Source organism: Sander vitreus, chromosome 17 (assembly GCF_031162955.1).
Source record: "Sander vitreus isolate 19-12246 chromosome 17, sanVit1, whole genome shotgun sequence".
Classification (NCBI taxonomy): Eukaryota; Metazoa; Chordata; class Actinopteri; order Perciformes; family Percidae; genus Sander; species Sander vitreus.
The window spans coordinates 8,137,992-8,153,689 of record NC_135871.1 but is presented as its reverse complement, the minus strand read 5'-3'; the positions used below and the strand labels follow the sequence as shown (position 1 = coordinate 8,153,689).

The window sequence follows — 15,698 nt, the reverse complement described above, 5'->3', positions numbered from 1 at the left end:
ACTCTTCTTTATTTGGGAGGAGTGAGGGAGACACACCTGGCAGAGATCTGCACTTTTCTAGTTGTTAAATTTGTCACTGAAGTGCAGTTTTTATCAGCATAGAAGGATGAATTTGCTCACAGTATCTCCAAAACCAGATGTGAAGAATACACCCACAGGAGATGTATAATTTCCAGCCCAAGGGTGGATATACGGTACCATTAACCCATAACATCTTGATCTGTAAAATTGGATTTTTCAAAATCACACTGAAATGACAAGTCAACCGACAAGTGGAACAGTGGTTGCGTAATGGCCTTGCTTCCACTTTGGTCCAGAGAACGTTGTGCAGTGGAAACATTGAGCGGCTCTGGCAGGGTGTGGCTGCTTTTGGACCAAGCTGGGTCCATTTCTTCTGGTCTCTGGAAGTTAACAGGGGAAAGCTGGAACACGGCCATGCCAGTCTCCACCGGCTGAATCCACACTGCAGCTAAGTACAGTCGTCCCTCTTCACGCTAGTTTACACACACACACACACACACACACACACACACAGTTTGGTTATGGAACAGAACAGCTGCTGCATTTGTTGATTTCTGCGGTGCATTTAACAGAACCACCGTGGACGCCATGTCGTTGGCAACAATATAGTATATATGACATTTGTGTGTTGGCTGTAAGTCATTTCCCACTACTAAAACATTGTCACATTACTAAGAAAACTGAGTTACATGCAGGATTTTGGGTGTCTTTCGGCGAGTTTCGCATGCAGAAACTCAAGTGAAGATAATTACATCTTCTGAAGAGCCCATCATGTTTTTTTAATCCTCCGTGGCTACTAGCAACTGTGTGAGGGAGGGGTGAGGGCGGTGCGCGATCACAGAAGGCTTATATCATGTGGACTCGCCGACAGTGTTGTTGTCATTACTTAGAATTCCTCACGGAGGAGACAGAAACTACGCACTATAGCTTTAACGCTACGTAAGGGATGAATGTCTATTTTAGCATAATACTTTTGTTGTTGTTATAGATTTTTAATTGGTTCATCCATTTTGTTATTTCTTATTCAAGCCAGGTCATGTCAATGTCACTAATTATATAATTAGGAACTATTGTTATGGGGAAGTACTGAACAAAGTTAAGGCTGCCCCCTCTTAGTTGATAAGTCGACTTCTTGGTTGTTTTGGTCTTAGTCGACTAATATTTCTTTAGTTGATTTTTTTTAATGCTAAATTACTTATTTTCAAGAAATGTATGAGCACATATCTGGTAAATACGATTTAAATTGGTGCTTACTTGAGGAGAAACTCGCTTTTACAGATCTGTCGATTAAAGCTATAGTGCCTAGTTTCTGTCTCCCCCATGAGGAATTCTAAGTAATGACAACAACGCTGTCGGCACATCCACTCCCCCACGCAGTTGCTAGTAGCCAAGGAGGACACGGAGGATTAAAAAAACATGATGGACTCTTCAGAAGTCAGAACTCACTCGAGTTTCTATGTGCGAAAGTCGCCGGATAACAGAGTTTCTGAACATAGCCATACTGAGAAATCCAGAGAGAGTTGTGTGGAGCCGATAGTCTGGATTACCTTTGTAGCAACTCATTTGGCAATGGATTGAATGTAACGGACGTTCATTAATATCAAAAAGTTATGCACTAAAGCTTTAAATCTAAACTACACTAATCGAATACTTGACAAAATCAAGTGTTTCTAGGCCATATAATCCCTACTGGTTTTCCATCATACTTTGGCTGATATGATCATGAAACAAGTATTAAATGGCATTGTATGTGCTACATGTGGCTAAATATAATACCAAACAATGCTGACATAAACTGAAACTACTGAGGACAGACTGGGTCTCCGCTGTGAAAAAGGCCTGTGATTAGATAACTATATTTCTATAACCTATAAATCTGTCACTGAAGAAAGCGAAGCTTTGTTTGTTTACTGTATACTGTATATATTTACTCTAGAGGGAATGACTTCCTTCATTATTTGCAGTACTCTGTCCTATTCTTAGCTACATCCGATTGTCTGGTGTGTCAGCCCAGTTTCCCCACAGGGATTGTTAAAGGTTCCCTCTAATCTAGTTTAATTCGTACGTGTACTGTATATGTGCACATGTAGCAAATTATTCTACCCGTAGTGGTTGCAGAGTTGCTACGCAGTCGCAGAGAATTTCCATTTCCGACATTCCCGCATATTTTTTCTTCATGAAGCCACTTTCCTCAGAAGACACTGGTTTCTCTGCTGCTTCCGCCACTTTGAGCTGAGGAATTTCAGAGGAATGTGGCTTATAAAGTCATCTCTCTCCTCGATTCCTTCAGGGTTTTTCATCCTCGTGCATGTGCACATGTAGTGTGAATGCTTGCATATGTGCTGGGTGTCTGTGTGTCCATCCACGTGTGTGTGTGTGTGTGTGTGTGTGTGTGTGTGTGTGTGTGTGTGTGTGTGTGTGTGTGTGTGTCCAGGCTGTGTGACCTTTGGTGTTACTGCAGTTTTAACACACTCCTACTAGGTTCCACATGCTCTGCTCTGATCTTAGTACACAAAGAGCCGGTTGTACCTTTATAGATGTGACACCTCATCATTATTATGTAACTGGATAAAGTTGCTATATGCAGCACTTCTGCACAAATGGGAAAAAAATAGTTGGCAGCTTCTTCTTGGCAACGGTGTCTGCATTTATGGCTTTTAGTGTTATTGCATTTTATATGGGTATTTTTTGGGTCACTAACCTTCTCGCACAAACAGAGCCAAAGGTTGCTGTAATTTTCATAAGAATAGCCAGTAGGGGCGCCTGGGTAGCTCACCTTGTAGAGCGCTCAGCCATATATAGAGGACGTAGCAGCCGCGGTTTTGATTCCGACCTGCAGTCCTTTGCTGCATGTCATTCCCCCTCTCTCTCCCCTTTCATGTCTTCAGCTGTCCTATATAAGTACCGGCCTAAAATGCCCAAAAATAATAAATAAAATAGCCAGTAGCATGACTTAAAAAATATCTTCCAACATGGACAGTGTAGAGTGACACAAGGGAGGAGGAGGAGGTCTTAAATTTGAGAAATACCACGGCAAGCATGCTAATCAATGACAAGAGTTTTCTGTTGAAGCATGATTGATAACATTACATTATTGTAATGTAGCTAACAATTATATTACAAGTATACTATACAATTACAAGTAATTATATTAATTAAATCCAATTATGTTACAGTAGCTGACATTTAAATTTGGACATAACAAACAATTATGAGGTTGTAAGTAAGTAAGTAAAGTTTATTTTTATAGCACTTTTCACAGACAAAGTTACAAAGTGCTTCACAGGCCTAATGATTACATACATTAAAACATCAATAGTCATAGAAGTCAAGTCAGTTTATTTAAAGAGCACATTTAAAACCAACCTAGGCTGAAACAAGTTATATTATGTTATAAAACCAAAGGAAGACAATATAAATATAGACACAATGAACATCATACAAACGACACACTTCTATACAAATGTCCCTAAACTAAATCATACGCCAAAGAATAAAAATGTGTTTTAAAACGAGACTTAAAGATCTCGGCAGTAGAGGAGGACCTAATATGAATGGGAAGTTTGTTCCAGAGTTGGAGAAGGCACGCTCACCCTTTGTTTTCATCCGAGACTGTGGAATAGCTAAAAGGAACTGATTAGACGATGTTAGGTTCCTGGAGGAGTGATGTAAGGTAAGGAGATCAGCAATATATAAAGGGGTCAATCCATGTAATGCCTTAAAAACAAGTAACATTACCTTAAAATCGATTCTATATTTGACCTGTAACCTGAAGAGAAGCCAATATCGGGGAGATATGATATCTCCTTCTGGTACCAGTCAACAATCTAGCAGCCGCATTCTGGACAAACTGCAGGCGTGATAAAGATGATTGGCAAATCCCAGAATACAAGGAATTGCAGTAGTCAATACGAGACGAAATAAGGGCATGAATGACAGTATCCAAGTCCTTACGACAGAGGAAGGATTTTAGTTTAGCAATAGTCCTGAGATGAAAAAAGCTACAACAGAACTAATTTGTTTGTCAAATTTTAATGCTGGGTCAAAGATGAAACCTAGATTTCTGGCAAAAGGGCGCACACATGAGGCTAAAGTCCCCAAATTTTCCGAAATTGTTTTTAAAGTGCCCATATTATGAAAAAAACACTTTTTCTGGGATTTGGGGTGTTATTTTGTGTCTCTGGTGCTTCCACACGCATACAAACTTTGAAAAAAATCCATCCATGCTGTTTTGAGTGAGATACGGTTTCTGAATGTGTCCTGCCTTCAGTCTCTGGGTGAGCTGTTCAAAATCGGCACGGCTTGTGACGTCACAAGCCGAAACGAGCTGGCTAACCACAACTGTTAGCTCGTAGCATTAGCGCTAGCATGCTACCTCATTATCAATAGCAAAGCACTGCTACAACACACACAAGTTCACCATAATCTACAAAAGAACTACTTCCATGTGCACCCTCATTTAGAAGTCTCCCAGCTAATCCTGCCTTGTAACTGACCGAAGTTGGAGAAACAGGCTTTCTTTTACTGTCTATGGAGCTAGCTAGCTGACATGATCTACATCTGAGCTACTGCGCATGTGCGAGTGCAATCAAAGATAGTACAGAAGAAGAAGAAGAAAAGAGGTCTCACTCTGTAGCTAAAACAGAGACCAGGTGAAAAGAGGATCTGCAGCAGTGAGAGAGAGCTGTGCAGTACAACAAAAATATGGTGTTTTTTGAAAATTAAACCATGTAAACCTATTCTGGTACAACCTTAAAATACAATTATGAGCCTGAAAATGAGCATAATATGAGCACTTTAAAAAGCACAATAAAACACAATAAATCCTAGTAAAACACTAAATGAATGCAAAATAATACAGTCTGCAATTTGGCTAGATGAACGCCTGACTAAAAAGATGCATCGAGCTGTAAGTAAATGTACACGTAAGATACATCTGTGAACTTTGGGTATCCTAATCGTGATTCTAAACATTCTTTTGAGTCATAAATGCGCAAAGACCAGCTGCAAAGCATCTGCTCCTATCCAGCGTGGCAGCGTTATCTCGAGCAGCGCTCTCATTCTGCTCTAGCATGCACAACTTTCTTTGTCTTTATTTGGTGCTGTTGTGTTTGGCTCGGGACTCAAGTGGAGTTAATATTTCACATCGGAGGTGAAGCTGAAGGGAGTGTTACTATGTAGGTTTGTGTATGTGCTCAAAGAACATGCAATATTTGTTATTAAGTAAGAAGAGTAGTGAGATATTAGGAGAATTTAAGTAAGGTGACAGTGTTTTCCCTACGTTTGTGGAAGGACTTAGGTGCATGTATTTGGCGTCCTCGCTCAAGAAAATGTAATGTTTTTTGCAGAAAAGATATGCAGTTTCACATCATTTTGGACCATTATTATTTCCATATCTGTGTCTATAATGTTGGAAAAGCTAGATCAGATGATAAATAAATAGCACTAAACAAGCTGAAAGACAAAACTTGCTAAAGAAGTCCAGTGAGGACCGATCATCATACAATCATTAGATCTGAGATAAGTCTTTTATATAGTTTTGAGGCTCACGTTGATTTTACATTCATTCGGCTTAGGAGCTGCGCGCCTAAGTCTTATAATGGTAGGGAAAGCCCTGGGTGAGATCAAATGAAATCAAATATTGTGCTCTTCCTTTCCCAGATTCAGCAATTGGAGACGCAGGTGATCGATGCAGAAAAGCGGGCCTTCACCGCTCACCAACAGGTAAGGATCCAAACAAAAGTGTGTTTACCTGTACTGTCAGTGCATGTATGTGTATTGTGTGTGTGTGTGTGTGTATATATATGTATGTGTATATACAGCGTGTATTTGTGATTTCAGGTGCAGTGGATGGAGGAGAAGCTGAAAGCTCCAGACAGCCAGTCCGGAGACTCCGAGGTGCGTTTGTTCCAGCGCTGCCAGGAGCTGCAGGCCTCGGTGCAGGAGAAGGAGGACGTCATCGGCCAGCTGGAGCAGCAGCTGGAGGAGCAGGTAAAACACACACACATGGGGAATTTCATCAAAGCAACAGATCAAGTGCCAGTGGATGTTTCTTCTTCTTCTTCTTCTTCTTCTTCTTCTTTTCAAGGTGCAAAAGAATGCAGAGGAAGATATGGCATGTATTTAGTCTTCACAGACACATGATGCATAAACTTTATCCCTACAGAGCTAAGGAGCGATAGTCTCAATTGGAAAAGTACCAAACTCTCTGTCCACAATGGAAAGATTTCTTATAATCCTTGAATAAGGGCACTGAGGATGCAAGAATAGCAAACTACTTTTCTGTGTTTACTGTATCTCTACTAATATTCATGATCAAAGGTTGTGGTTTGAACGTTCAAATTTCTGCCGCTAGGGGACTCTCAATCAAAACGCTGTCTAGGTCATTCGGTAGATGGGCTGCTAGCTGAAATGCTGCTTATATTAACTCAGCTTGTTTCTCTGATAACTTAAGATCCAGACGTTCAGGAGTTTTAACCTGCCCCCTCCTCAAAACAAACGGAAACGTAAAACACACTCAATAACGCAGTTTTACGTTAAAAATCAGTGTTTCTCCAACAATGTTTGGCTCTTCGGTGGAGAGCCACCACCAATGTTTGCTCAGCTTGTTTCTCTGATAACTTCAGATCCAGACATCCGATGACTAAAATCCTTCATTCGGTTAAAATATATTGTTAAACATCAACATCACCAAGGGCAGCTCCCACCCTGGCTTTGATCTGTTTAACCTGCTGCCCTCAGGGAGGCGCTACAGGTGCATCAGAACAAGGACTAACCCATTCAAGAACAGTTTCTTTCCGAAAGCCATAACTACTTTGAACTCACACATGCACTGACTTCACAGTCTAACCCCCCAACCCCTGGACTTTCTTCTACCCACCTACTGTGCAATATTTAATATTTAATACTATTGACTAATACTGTGCAATTTCACAAATGTGCAATATCTGTATACTGTGCAATATCATTACTCCACACTGCATATCACACTGTACCACCATACTTATATCTTTTTATTTTTTTATATATATATATAAATAGCGTCTTAGAACTGTGTACCTTCTTTTACGTACATGTTGGCACTGGAAAAAGGAGTTGCTTTTAATCTCGTTGTACATGTGTATAGTGACAATAAAAGGCATTCTATTCTATTCTTAAAAACAACCAAGATCTTAAAAAGTGTATTGTAAAAATATGGAATTAAAAGTCCAACATTGATGATACAGACTCTGTCCTTGTTTAAAATCTGTTCTCTGCAGTGACATTCCATACAATGAGTCACTTCCAGATTCTATCATCAAAATCTCTCTATCCACTGTTTGTGTCCCAAACTATTTTACGGCTGCTTGTGTTCAACCCGAGAGAACTGATGTTGGTCCTTGAAAACGTGTCCTCTTTCACCAGAAACAGATCCGACTTCAGGATGCCAAAACGGTGGAGGAGAAAGCAGCGAAGATCAAGGAATGGGTGATGCTAAAGTTGTCAGAGGTAAAGAAATGATGGCATTTGATATAAAGTTGGATGGAAAAGTGGCAAAATGTAAGCTGGGAGGTGAGTTAGGGTCACCAGTATCATCTCATTCCCTTAGATCACGGGTCTTCAATGTTTTCTTTTAAACCAAGTACCCCTCAACTAAAAGAAAGGCGGAGCAGGGACCCCCTACTACATATATGTATTGTACAAAATTAAGTTGCATATTAAACTGGGTCTACAATAACGTGTATGGTGGTCTAGAGCCTTTATACATACCTTCTTAGTTAATAGAATACTGTTAAACATAAAGGTGGCACAGTGGATGCTTAGGATTAAAGGTGCACTATGAGTTCCTGCATGGTTTTTGCGCAATTTCATTTTTGTCTCAAATCGTAGGCATCTGTCCTTGATCCGCTAGCTGCCTGTCCCCTGAATACACTGTGAAAAAGCCCGGTCTCGGGAGACAACACAGGGGGCGTAAACGTCAAACACTAGGGGCACAGGCTGTGCACCAAAATACAACAAACCACTCCAGCCAATCACCGACAAGCTGGTTGGGGGAGGGGGTGGGGGTTAGTGACAGTTAGTCATGACAGTTACGGAAACATGGGGGGAGGGGCAAGCTTGCTCTGTTTTGTTTGGAATTTACTTGGACCGTCAACAGAAGTGACCATGCAGGAACTCATAGTGCACCTTTAACTGTATCTGTGTATGGCTACCTTGGTGACTACCTTACCTATAGGCCGATATGCCTATCATCAATGTTCTTTTTTTCACTAATAGGCTGATTTATATTTGCTAATCATATGTTGGATTCATGTTAAGACGTTTACATTTTTGAAAAAACCTTCAAAAACTTAACAATAACTCGGTGGCCCCGCTGCAGTAACTCTGAGGACCCCCTAGGGGTCCTGGACCCCATGTTGAAGATCTCTGCCTCAGTTCCCTGGTCCAAGAGGGGGCTTTTCATTTTGAAACATATTTCTTTTTTTTAGTTTGAGGTGGAGAACGCGGCATTAAGAGAAACCAACAAGCAGCAGGAGGCTCAGATTGTGGAGTTACAGAAACAAGTGCAGGGTAAGAGCCTTTTATGTCCTGCTCAAATATGTTTATGTCTAAACTAGCTTGGTAATATCTCCATGAGGACATTAAGACAAGTGCTAGTATGAAGTGCATGTACTATGTATGTACTGTAAACTCACACACACATACACACACACACACACACACACACACACACACACACATGCGTAATAATACTGTTCAAACATGTTTGTGCAGCCTTTGAGCAGAAGTGTGGTGGGGGACGAGGAGTCCTGTGCAGACCAGGGGAGGCCCAGCGTCTCAGCAGCCTGACGTTTGGCTGTTTCCAGGTGAGGGGGAAGAGCCCGCAGGTCCTCACTGGACCAGCACCCTGCCAGAGGAGCCTGAGCACCCAGGGAGAGACTGAGGGCAGAGATAAGACTGGTAAGTCCCCCATATAGTCACAGCTTTGGAAATGGAAACTGATTCTGGGAGATTGTGGGTGACGCTGGGACAAAGGAAGGCAAGGTTTCATAGTGGAAAATAGAAATGACTCAGAAGACATTTTTTTAGCCATTAGGTCATATCCATGGTGTCTTAGACAAAGGTGTTTACGCCCTTACTTTTTTCACTTAGAAAATTTTTTGTTGAAAAAAAGTCGTTGATTTCTTTTCAGTTGAATGGATGGACCAGAGCATTGATTGTAAAAAATAAAAATAAAAACAGCCTTCCCTCCCAAACAGAAATGTCAAAGGTCAGGGTCAGCTACAGAGCAGCAACACTAGGATTCACCCTGAACTGTGAAATTTCCCTTAATACTTTAGCCGTTTGAACATTTAGTTTTCATTCAGAACACAAGACAAAATGAGAGTTTTGTGCAAAATAATCTATATATATATATATATATATATATAATATTTTTTTGTAATCACGATTAATATTTGATTAATTGCACAGCCCTACATCATTATTGCAAACTTTGTTATCACAGCAAGACGAATGGCATCTCTACAAGGGAGGCGTTTGTGACAGAAGAGATTAGTGCTCATATTATGCTTTTTGGCTTTTTCCCTTTCCTTTATTGTGTTATATATCTTTTTTGTGCACATTATAGGTTTACAAAGTGAAAAAACCCAAAGTCCACCCCAAAGGCACTTACCATCTCCAACAGAAAACCCTGTTCACAAACTGCTCCAAACAGCTCTATTGTAGTCCAGCCTTTACTTCCGTGAGGAACGTGCGTCACTTTGTAACACACGTTATAATGCTCGCCTAGCTGCTAGCGTGGCACGCCCTCATTCTCTGCAACCGACAAGCTAGCAGTACTTACTTAATGTGCGACTCCCAACAAAGATGGTACAGAAGTGAGATGCCTCACTCTGTAGCTAAAACAGAGAGCTCAACACACAGGGTGAGAAGAAACTTAAACCACATAAACCTATTCTGGTACAACCTCTAAATACAATCACGAACCTGAAAATGAGCATAATATGAGCACTTTAAATCAATCCAGCTGTCTACACAGACCCCATAACGGCTTGCGTTTAACGGAAACATTAGGCAAACATTACGTAAATAAGCAACCTGCACTTTCTTCTATAATATTCTTGACGTTGTGCCAAGCAGCTCTTCGTTTTTAGTGTATCTGTAGTCACAAAACCAAAATCAAATGCTTCTACTACATACAGTGCAAAGATATTCCAAGGAATCTAAAGGTTTGGTTTTGTTCTTTATGTGACCATCACTCTGCTTGGAGAAGTTTGCTGCACAACTCAATTTAAAATGAGTGTGAAATTAAAAACTATATTTGTATTGTGTATGAGTTGAATTTCTTTTGAGAAAAGCACTGAACTCGTTTTACTTGATGAAATTATACAATTATTATTGAACTCCACTGAAAATAACCCAAATGATTTTCATGTTTGCTTTGACAGAGAAGAGTAGTAAGCAGACAGTCTTCTCAGGCACAAACGGTGAAGTCCAGACCCCTGACCAGACTGGACTTCTGGGTAATCCTCTGGAGGATGACAGTATATCTGAAAGCCTGGGTGAGAAAGCCCGTGGACCTGAGTCCCGCAGCGTCTCCTCCGTTCTCTCCAGCGCTGCATCAGATGGGGAGGGAGGAGGAGGGTGTGAGGGCAGAGGAGGAGGAGGAGGAGGAGGAGGAGGAGGAGGGTGTGCTCTCGAGTTCAGCCGCCCCGGCAGTGACACCTACCTGACTGCTTCGGATGACAGCAGCTCTCTGTTCGACGACGACATGCAGCGCGCCGAGCGGCCCCGCTTCAGCCTGCTGGGCTCATCGGAGGGGACTCTGGGAGGCTGTAAGGATGGGGGGGGGGAGGGGGGAGGGGGAGGCACACAGGGCCAAGCTGGAGGACTGCACCTCAGAGGAGCTCAACAAGCGATTCCAGTCACAGAGACTTGACTCCTCATCCTCTTCCGGCGAAGCTAACGCCCCCAGCCCCATCCTCACCTCAGCCCTCACCCCTAAACGACCCAACCCACCCCAGGACCCGAGGGATAACCCCGCATCGCCCAAACAGCCCCGGCTGCGGACCCCAGCAGGGTTCGGGTTGACAAATGTGGCTCTGGCCAAGAAACACCTGAGCCAGCCACCGATCAGCAGCGAGGCGGCACACGGACAAACACGCAACGCTCTCAGCATGCTGCGCCCCCTCCGGCCACAGGAAACTGACCTCGACCAGGAGCAGGAGGTTGGCATGGAGACGGGAAGGGACACGCCTCCTCAAAGCCTCCCTTGCTCACAAGCCGCGCCTACATTTCCAACCTCGCAGACATCACCTGCTCCACCTGAACCCGGTACAGAGATCAGCTCAGAGAAGGAAGACTGTGACAGCTCAGCACCGCCTACACCTCCTTTACACAGGCTGCCCTCCTGGGTAAGATAATCTAATGTTTATTCTAAACTGAGATTGATAATGGGAACTCACAGTGCCATCTGCTGCTAAGGTGCACATTAACAGCAATATGGAGAATATAGCCTATAGATCAGTGTTTCTCAAATGGGGGTACGTGTACCCCTAGGGGTACTTTGGAGGAATGCAGGGGGTACGTAAGATTTTTTGCAAAATGTTTTTCAGTTACAAGGCTGTAGTTACTTCTACTGTCTTTTTTTTTTTTTTTTGAAGTTTGTCATTTTTTTGAAGTTTTTGTCACTGTTTTTGAAGTTGGTCACCTTTTTTAAAGGTTTTGTCATTTCTTTTGACCTATTCTTGCCTTTCTTCTTTACTTTTTTCTCCTGTCTTTTTTTGTTCGACGTTTTTTTTTTTTATTATTATTAGTTTTTTTTTATAAAGTTATTGTCAGTTTTTTTTAAGTTTATCGCCTTTTTGGATTTTTTTGTCACTTTTGTCGCCCTAGTGTTGCCTTCCTTCTTTCTACTGTGTTTCTTTTTCAAAGTTTTTATTGCTTTTTTGAAGTTTGTGTCTCTTTTTTCAAAGTTTTTGTTACTATTTTCGACCTATTCTTGCCTTACTTCCTTCTTTCTACCGTCTTTTTCCAAGTTTTTGTCGCCTGTTTTCATCAGCATTTAAATGTTTTCCAGGTACAAGGCTGTTGTTTAGTAAATGTATTGCAGACATCGCTGTATTGTTCATCTTTATATAGACTTCACGCTTGTTAGGGGGTACGTGGCTTAAAGGGGGTGCGTTATTGAAAAAAGCTTGAGAACCACTGCTATAGATGGTCAGTGTAATATCGAAAACATTGTTTTGACGTAAGATTGCAACATTCCAAAAAAATGTCAGCTGCAGTTAGCTTGCAAAGTAAGATAGTTTGGGACTTTTTTTTCTTTCTAAAGATATTCTCTTACTGGTAGAATTATAAGTGTTTTTTTGACTGATAATTGATCCTGTTTCTCACAGGAGAGTCGCATCTATGCTGTTGCTAAATCAGGAATCCGACTGTCTGAGACATCCTGCACAGACCCTGCTAGCAAAGGTAAGACAGAGACAAAAAGGAGTTCATGTTCAGTTACGCCACACGTAGGCCTTGGCAGCGGCCCGGGTTGAAATCCGACCTGTGGCCCTTTGCTGTGTGTCTTCCCCTCTCTCCCCTCTATTCCCCCTTTCCCTCTCTATCTGCGCTATCTAATAAAATAAAAAAGGAGGTAATGCGTCAACACTGTCCAGCTCAGTGTGAAGATGATGGAGTAGAAGCGCTGCTGGGTCTTTGTGGTGATCAAATGTACTGTAGGTGCTCTTTGGATACTTCAGGTGTACTGTGCTCATTCCATCTTGTTAAGGGGTAGCATGGGTAGAATCTGCTCTCAAATGCAAAGTCTCCTTCAAATACAATCCAAGGCACACTGTACCATTTGTGAAAAAAATCGAAATGTCTTTTAACTAGCAAGGACCACACCATCAACCAGATACGTTCAAACTATTTATCAATGAAAAAGGATTTTGTGTGCGAGGTGTGAATTGGCTTGTAGTCATCCGTTTGCTGACTGCGTTGTGGGGAAGCTTACAGACCCCCTTAGGACAGGGTTTGCGCGGGGTCTTAAAAAGTCTTAAAAAGTCTCAAATTTCAAAATCTAAATTTTAGGCCTTAAAAAGTCTTAAATTCACTGAAGAATTGTGTTCTAGGTCTTAAATCATTTCAAACAGGTCTACGTTTTCTCATTGAGAGTTTCTTGCTGTGCTTTACAATGTAGTTTTTTCTTTTCTTGTGGTGTTGTAGTTCTTTCTTTCCCTACTCCAAATATAATTCGCTGAATTACGAATACAAATGAGAACAACATTCAACTTATAAGTCTCTTTCGGAACGGATTTTATTCTTTAGCTATCGGGAAGTGCAAGTTTAGCCATGTTTCTGGACTCTGATATAGACTTTTTTTGTTTGTTTTTTATGTCATGATATAGGGCTTACATTTAATTTATAATGGTCTTAAAAAGTCTTAAATTTGACTTGGTGAAACCTGCAGAAACCCTGTAGGACCTAAAGGAGGGGAAAAAGAAACTGGGAGGGAGGGGTTAGGTGGGTATTTAGAGGAATGCCGGAAGAGCCGTGGTTGAGGTGTGGCCCTGCTCCCCAAATGATGCTAGGTAGCTTCAGTTATTTTACATGGCAATATGCAGTTAAGATGACCCCACTCTCCAGCTCAGTCTCAGCTACAGAGATATTCAGCTAAACAACTGACTAACTAACTGAACTGTGATCTGTGTTGCAGACCCTTACCTCCAGTCCTCCTATCCTGCCTTTGTGATGTACACATCCCTCATTTATAAAAACATGACTACTCCAGTTTACACTACTCTGAAGGGGGTAAGTGCAACACTTTGTTTTTATTGGCCTGTCACCATGTCAGCAAAGCTGTTTTTTGGTATACAGTATTTTGCCATGTCTATGACTGTGTGCAAGTGCTGTGTTGACCCAACGCCTCACTTCTGTCTTGCAGAAAGCCACCATGCTGAGCAGCAGTCCGTTCTCAGACGAGTCGTCCAGCTCCGAGGAGTCCTCTAGCTCCGGAGAGGAGGACGGCTCCCTCTGCAGCTCCCACACCTCGTCCAGCTCCCGCAAGGACAGCAGCCCGGGCAGCCCGCGCTCTCTCAAGAGAGGTACAGCACACACACACACACACACACACACACATACTGGACAGATTAGGTCAGGAAGGTGGGAGAGAGAGGGGCATGACATGCAGCAAAGGGCTGTGCGTCGCTGCGACAAGGACCGAGCCTCTGTACATGGGGCGCACGCTCAACCAGGCGAGCTAATCCGGCGCCCCTGGAAGGTTTTTTTGAATTCCCACAGCAGCTGGAGTTAAAACCATCCGTGATCACAGTAGCTGCTGTACTGGTCAACTCTAAATCAATCGCTCCATTTCAAAAGATATTTAATGTCGTGCAAACATAATGAGGATCTCTATTAAAAACATATAGATGTGTATCATTATGTACTATGTTGCAGGGCTGGGAGATATAGAGAAAATCAAATATCACGATATTCTTGACCAAATACATCAATGTTGATATTGCGGTGATATTGTAGGGTTCACAATTCACAATTTACACAATGAGAGTTTAGATAAAGAATCATCAGTAATGTGGATATAATGACTAAGTGGGTAAAGGCAAATAATAGAACAGCTAGAACAGTCTGGTGAGTTCAGAAAATGAAATCACTTCAGTGTAATGCAGCCTTTAAAACCAGGAAAAGACAACACTTGTGCCATATTATGACATCCAAAATCTAAGACGATATCTAGTCTGATATATCGATATTGATTTAATGTTGCTATATTGCCCAGCCCTACTATGTTGTCAACTACTTTACTCTCTCTTCTCCTCCAGCCGTGTCCATGTCTTCTATGACATCAGAGAGCGACTATGCCATCCCTCCTGATGCCTACTCCACCGACACAGAGTGCTCTGAACCAGAGCAAAAACTCCCCAAAACCTGCTCTTCAGCCAGTGACAACGGCAGGAGTGTGAGTCAGTGTGTTCTTTGGGAGATCGGTCTGTTGATTGGCCTAGCCTAACAGTACCCAGGACACGCCAAAATCACTCAAGTACAGATTACAAGCGCCTGTGTGATAAATTGTCTTTTGTCAGTCAGGACTCAAGTCTTCATAAGCACACTTGCAAATCAATGTAAAATGCAATAACACAGAAGTAGTTCTACCAGATGTTTTTCAAAGTGTTGTTTTTTTTTTATATTATATAGATTGGACCAATGTTGTATAAAGTACTTGAAAGCAATACATGAGTAAAAGTACAAGTATCTTACCAGAACATGACTTTGGTAGAAGTTAAAGTTAAAGTTTCTGATATTAAATGTACTTAAGTATAAGAAGTATAGTCTAGCTCACCCAGTAAGAGCAGTCCGGGTTCAAATCCAACCTGCGGCCCTTTGCTCCGTGTCATCCCCCATCTCTCTCCCCCTTCATGTCTATCCACTGTCACTATAATAAAGGGAAAATCCCCAAAAAATAATCTTAAAAAAAGTAAACAAAACCTTTGATTATGAACTTTATCTTCTAAGGTGTGTAATGCTATCTTCATCGCCACTGTAATCAGGGTGGTCATCATCTGTTACCATGGCGGCAGAGCCTTCACCAGGTGCTTCTATGACACTATCAGTCATTATGCTTCCTCCTCTTCTTCTTTAGTTTTGGCCTATGGTTGTTGTTTTTTTGCCGCTTGGCAACAAACAGGCAT

At 41.9% G+C, this 15,698-nt stretch overlaps 1 protein-coding gene across 1 annotated transcript in view; it reads left to right on the top strand.

Annotated features, from left to right (window-relative positions):
- plekhh2 (pleckstrin homology domain containing, family H (with MyTH4 domain) member 2) overlaps positions 1-15,698 on the top strand; it is a 48,246-nt gene that overhangs the window by 10,731 nt on the left and 21,817 nt on the right. Inside the window, 11 exon segments of the mRNA XM_078273777.1 lie at positions 5,683-5,745; positions 5,863-6,012; positions 7,426-7,509; positions 8,490-8,571; positions 8,776-8,961; positions 10,452-10,815; positions 10,817-11,417; positions 12,402-12,477; positions 13,709-13,803; positions 13,937-14,096; positions 14,832-14,968. Coding sequence (XP_078129903.1) covers positions 5,683-5,745; positions 5,863-6,012; positions 7,426-7,509; positions 8,490-8,571; positions 8,776-8,961; positions 10,452-10,815; positions 10,817-11,417; positions 12,402-12,477; positions 13,709-13,803; positions 13,937-14,096; positions 14,832-14,968 — 1,998 coding nt within the window.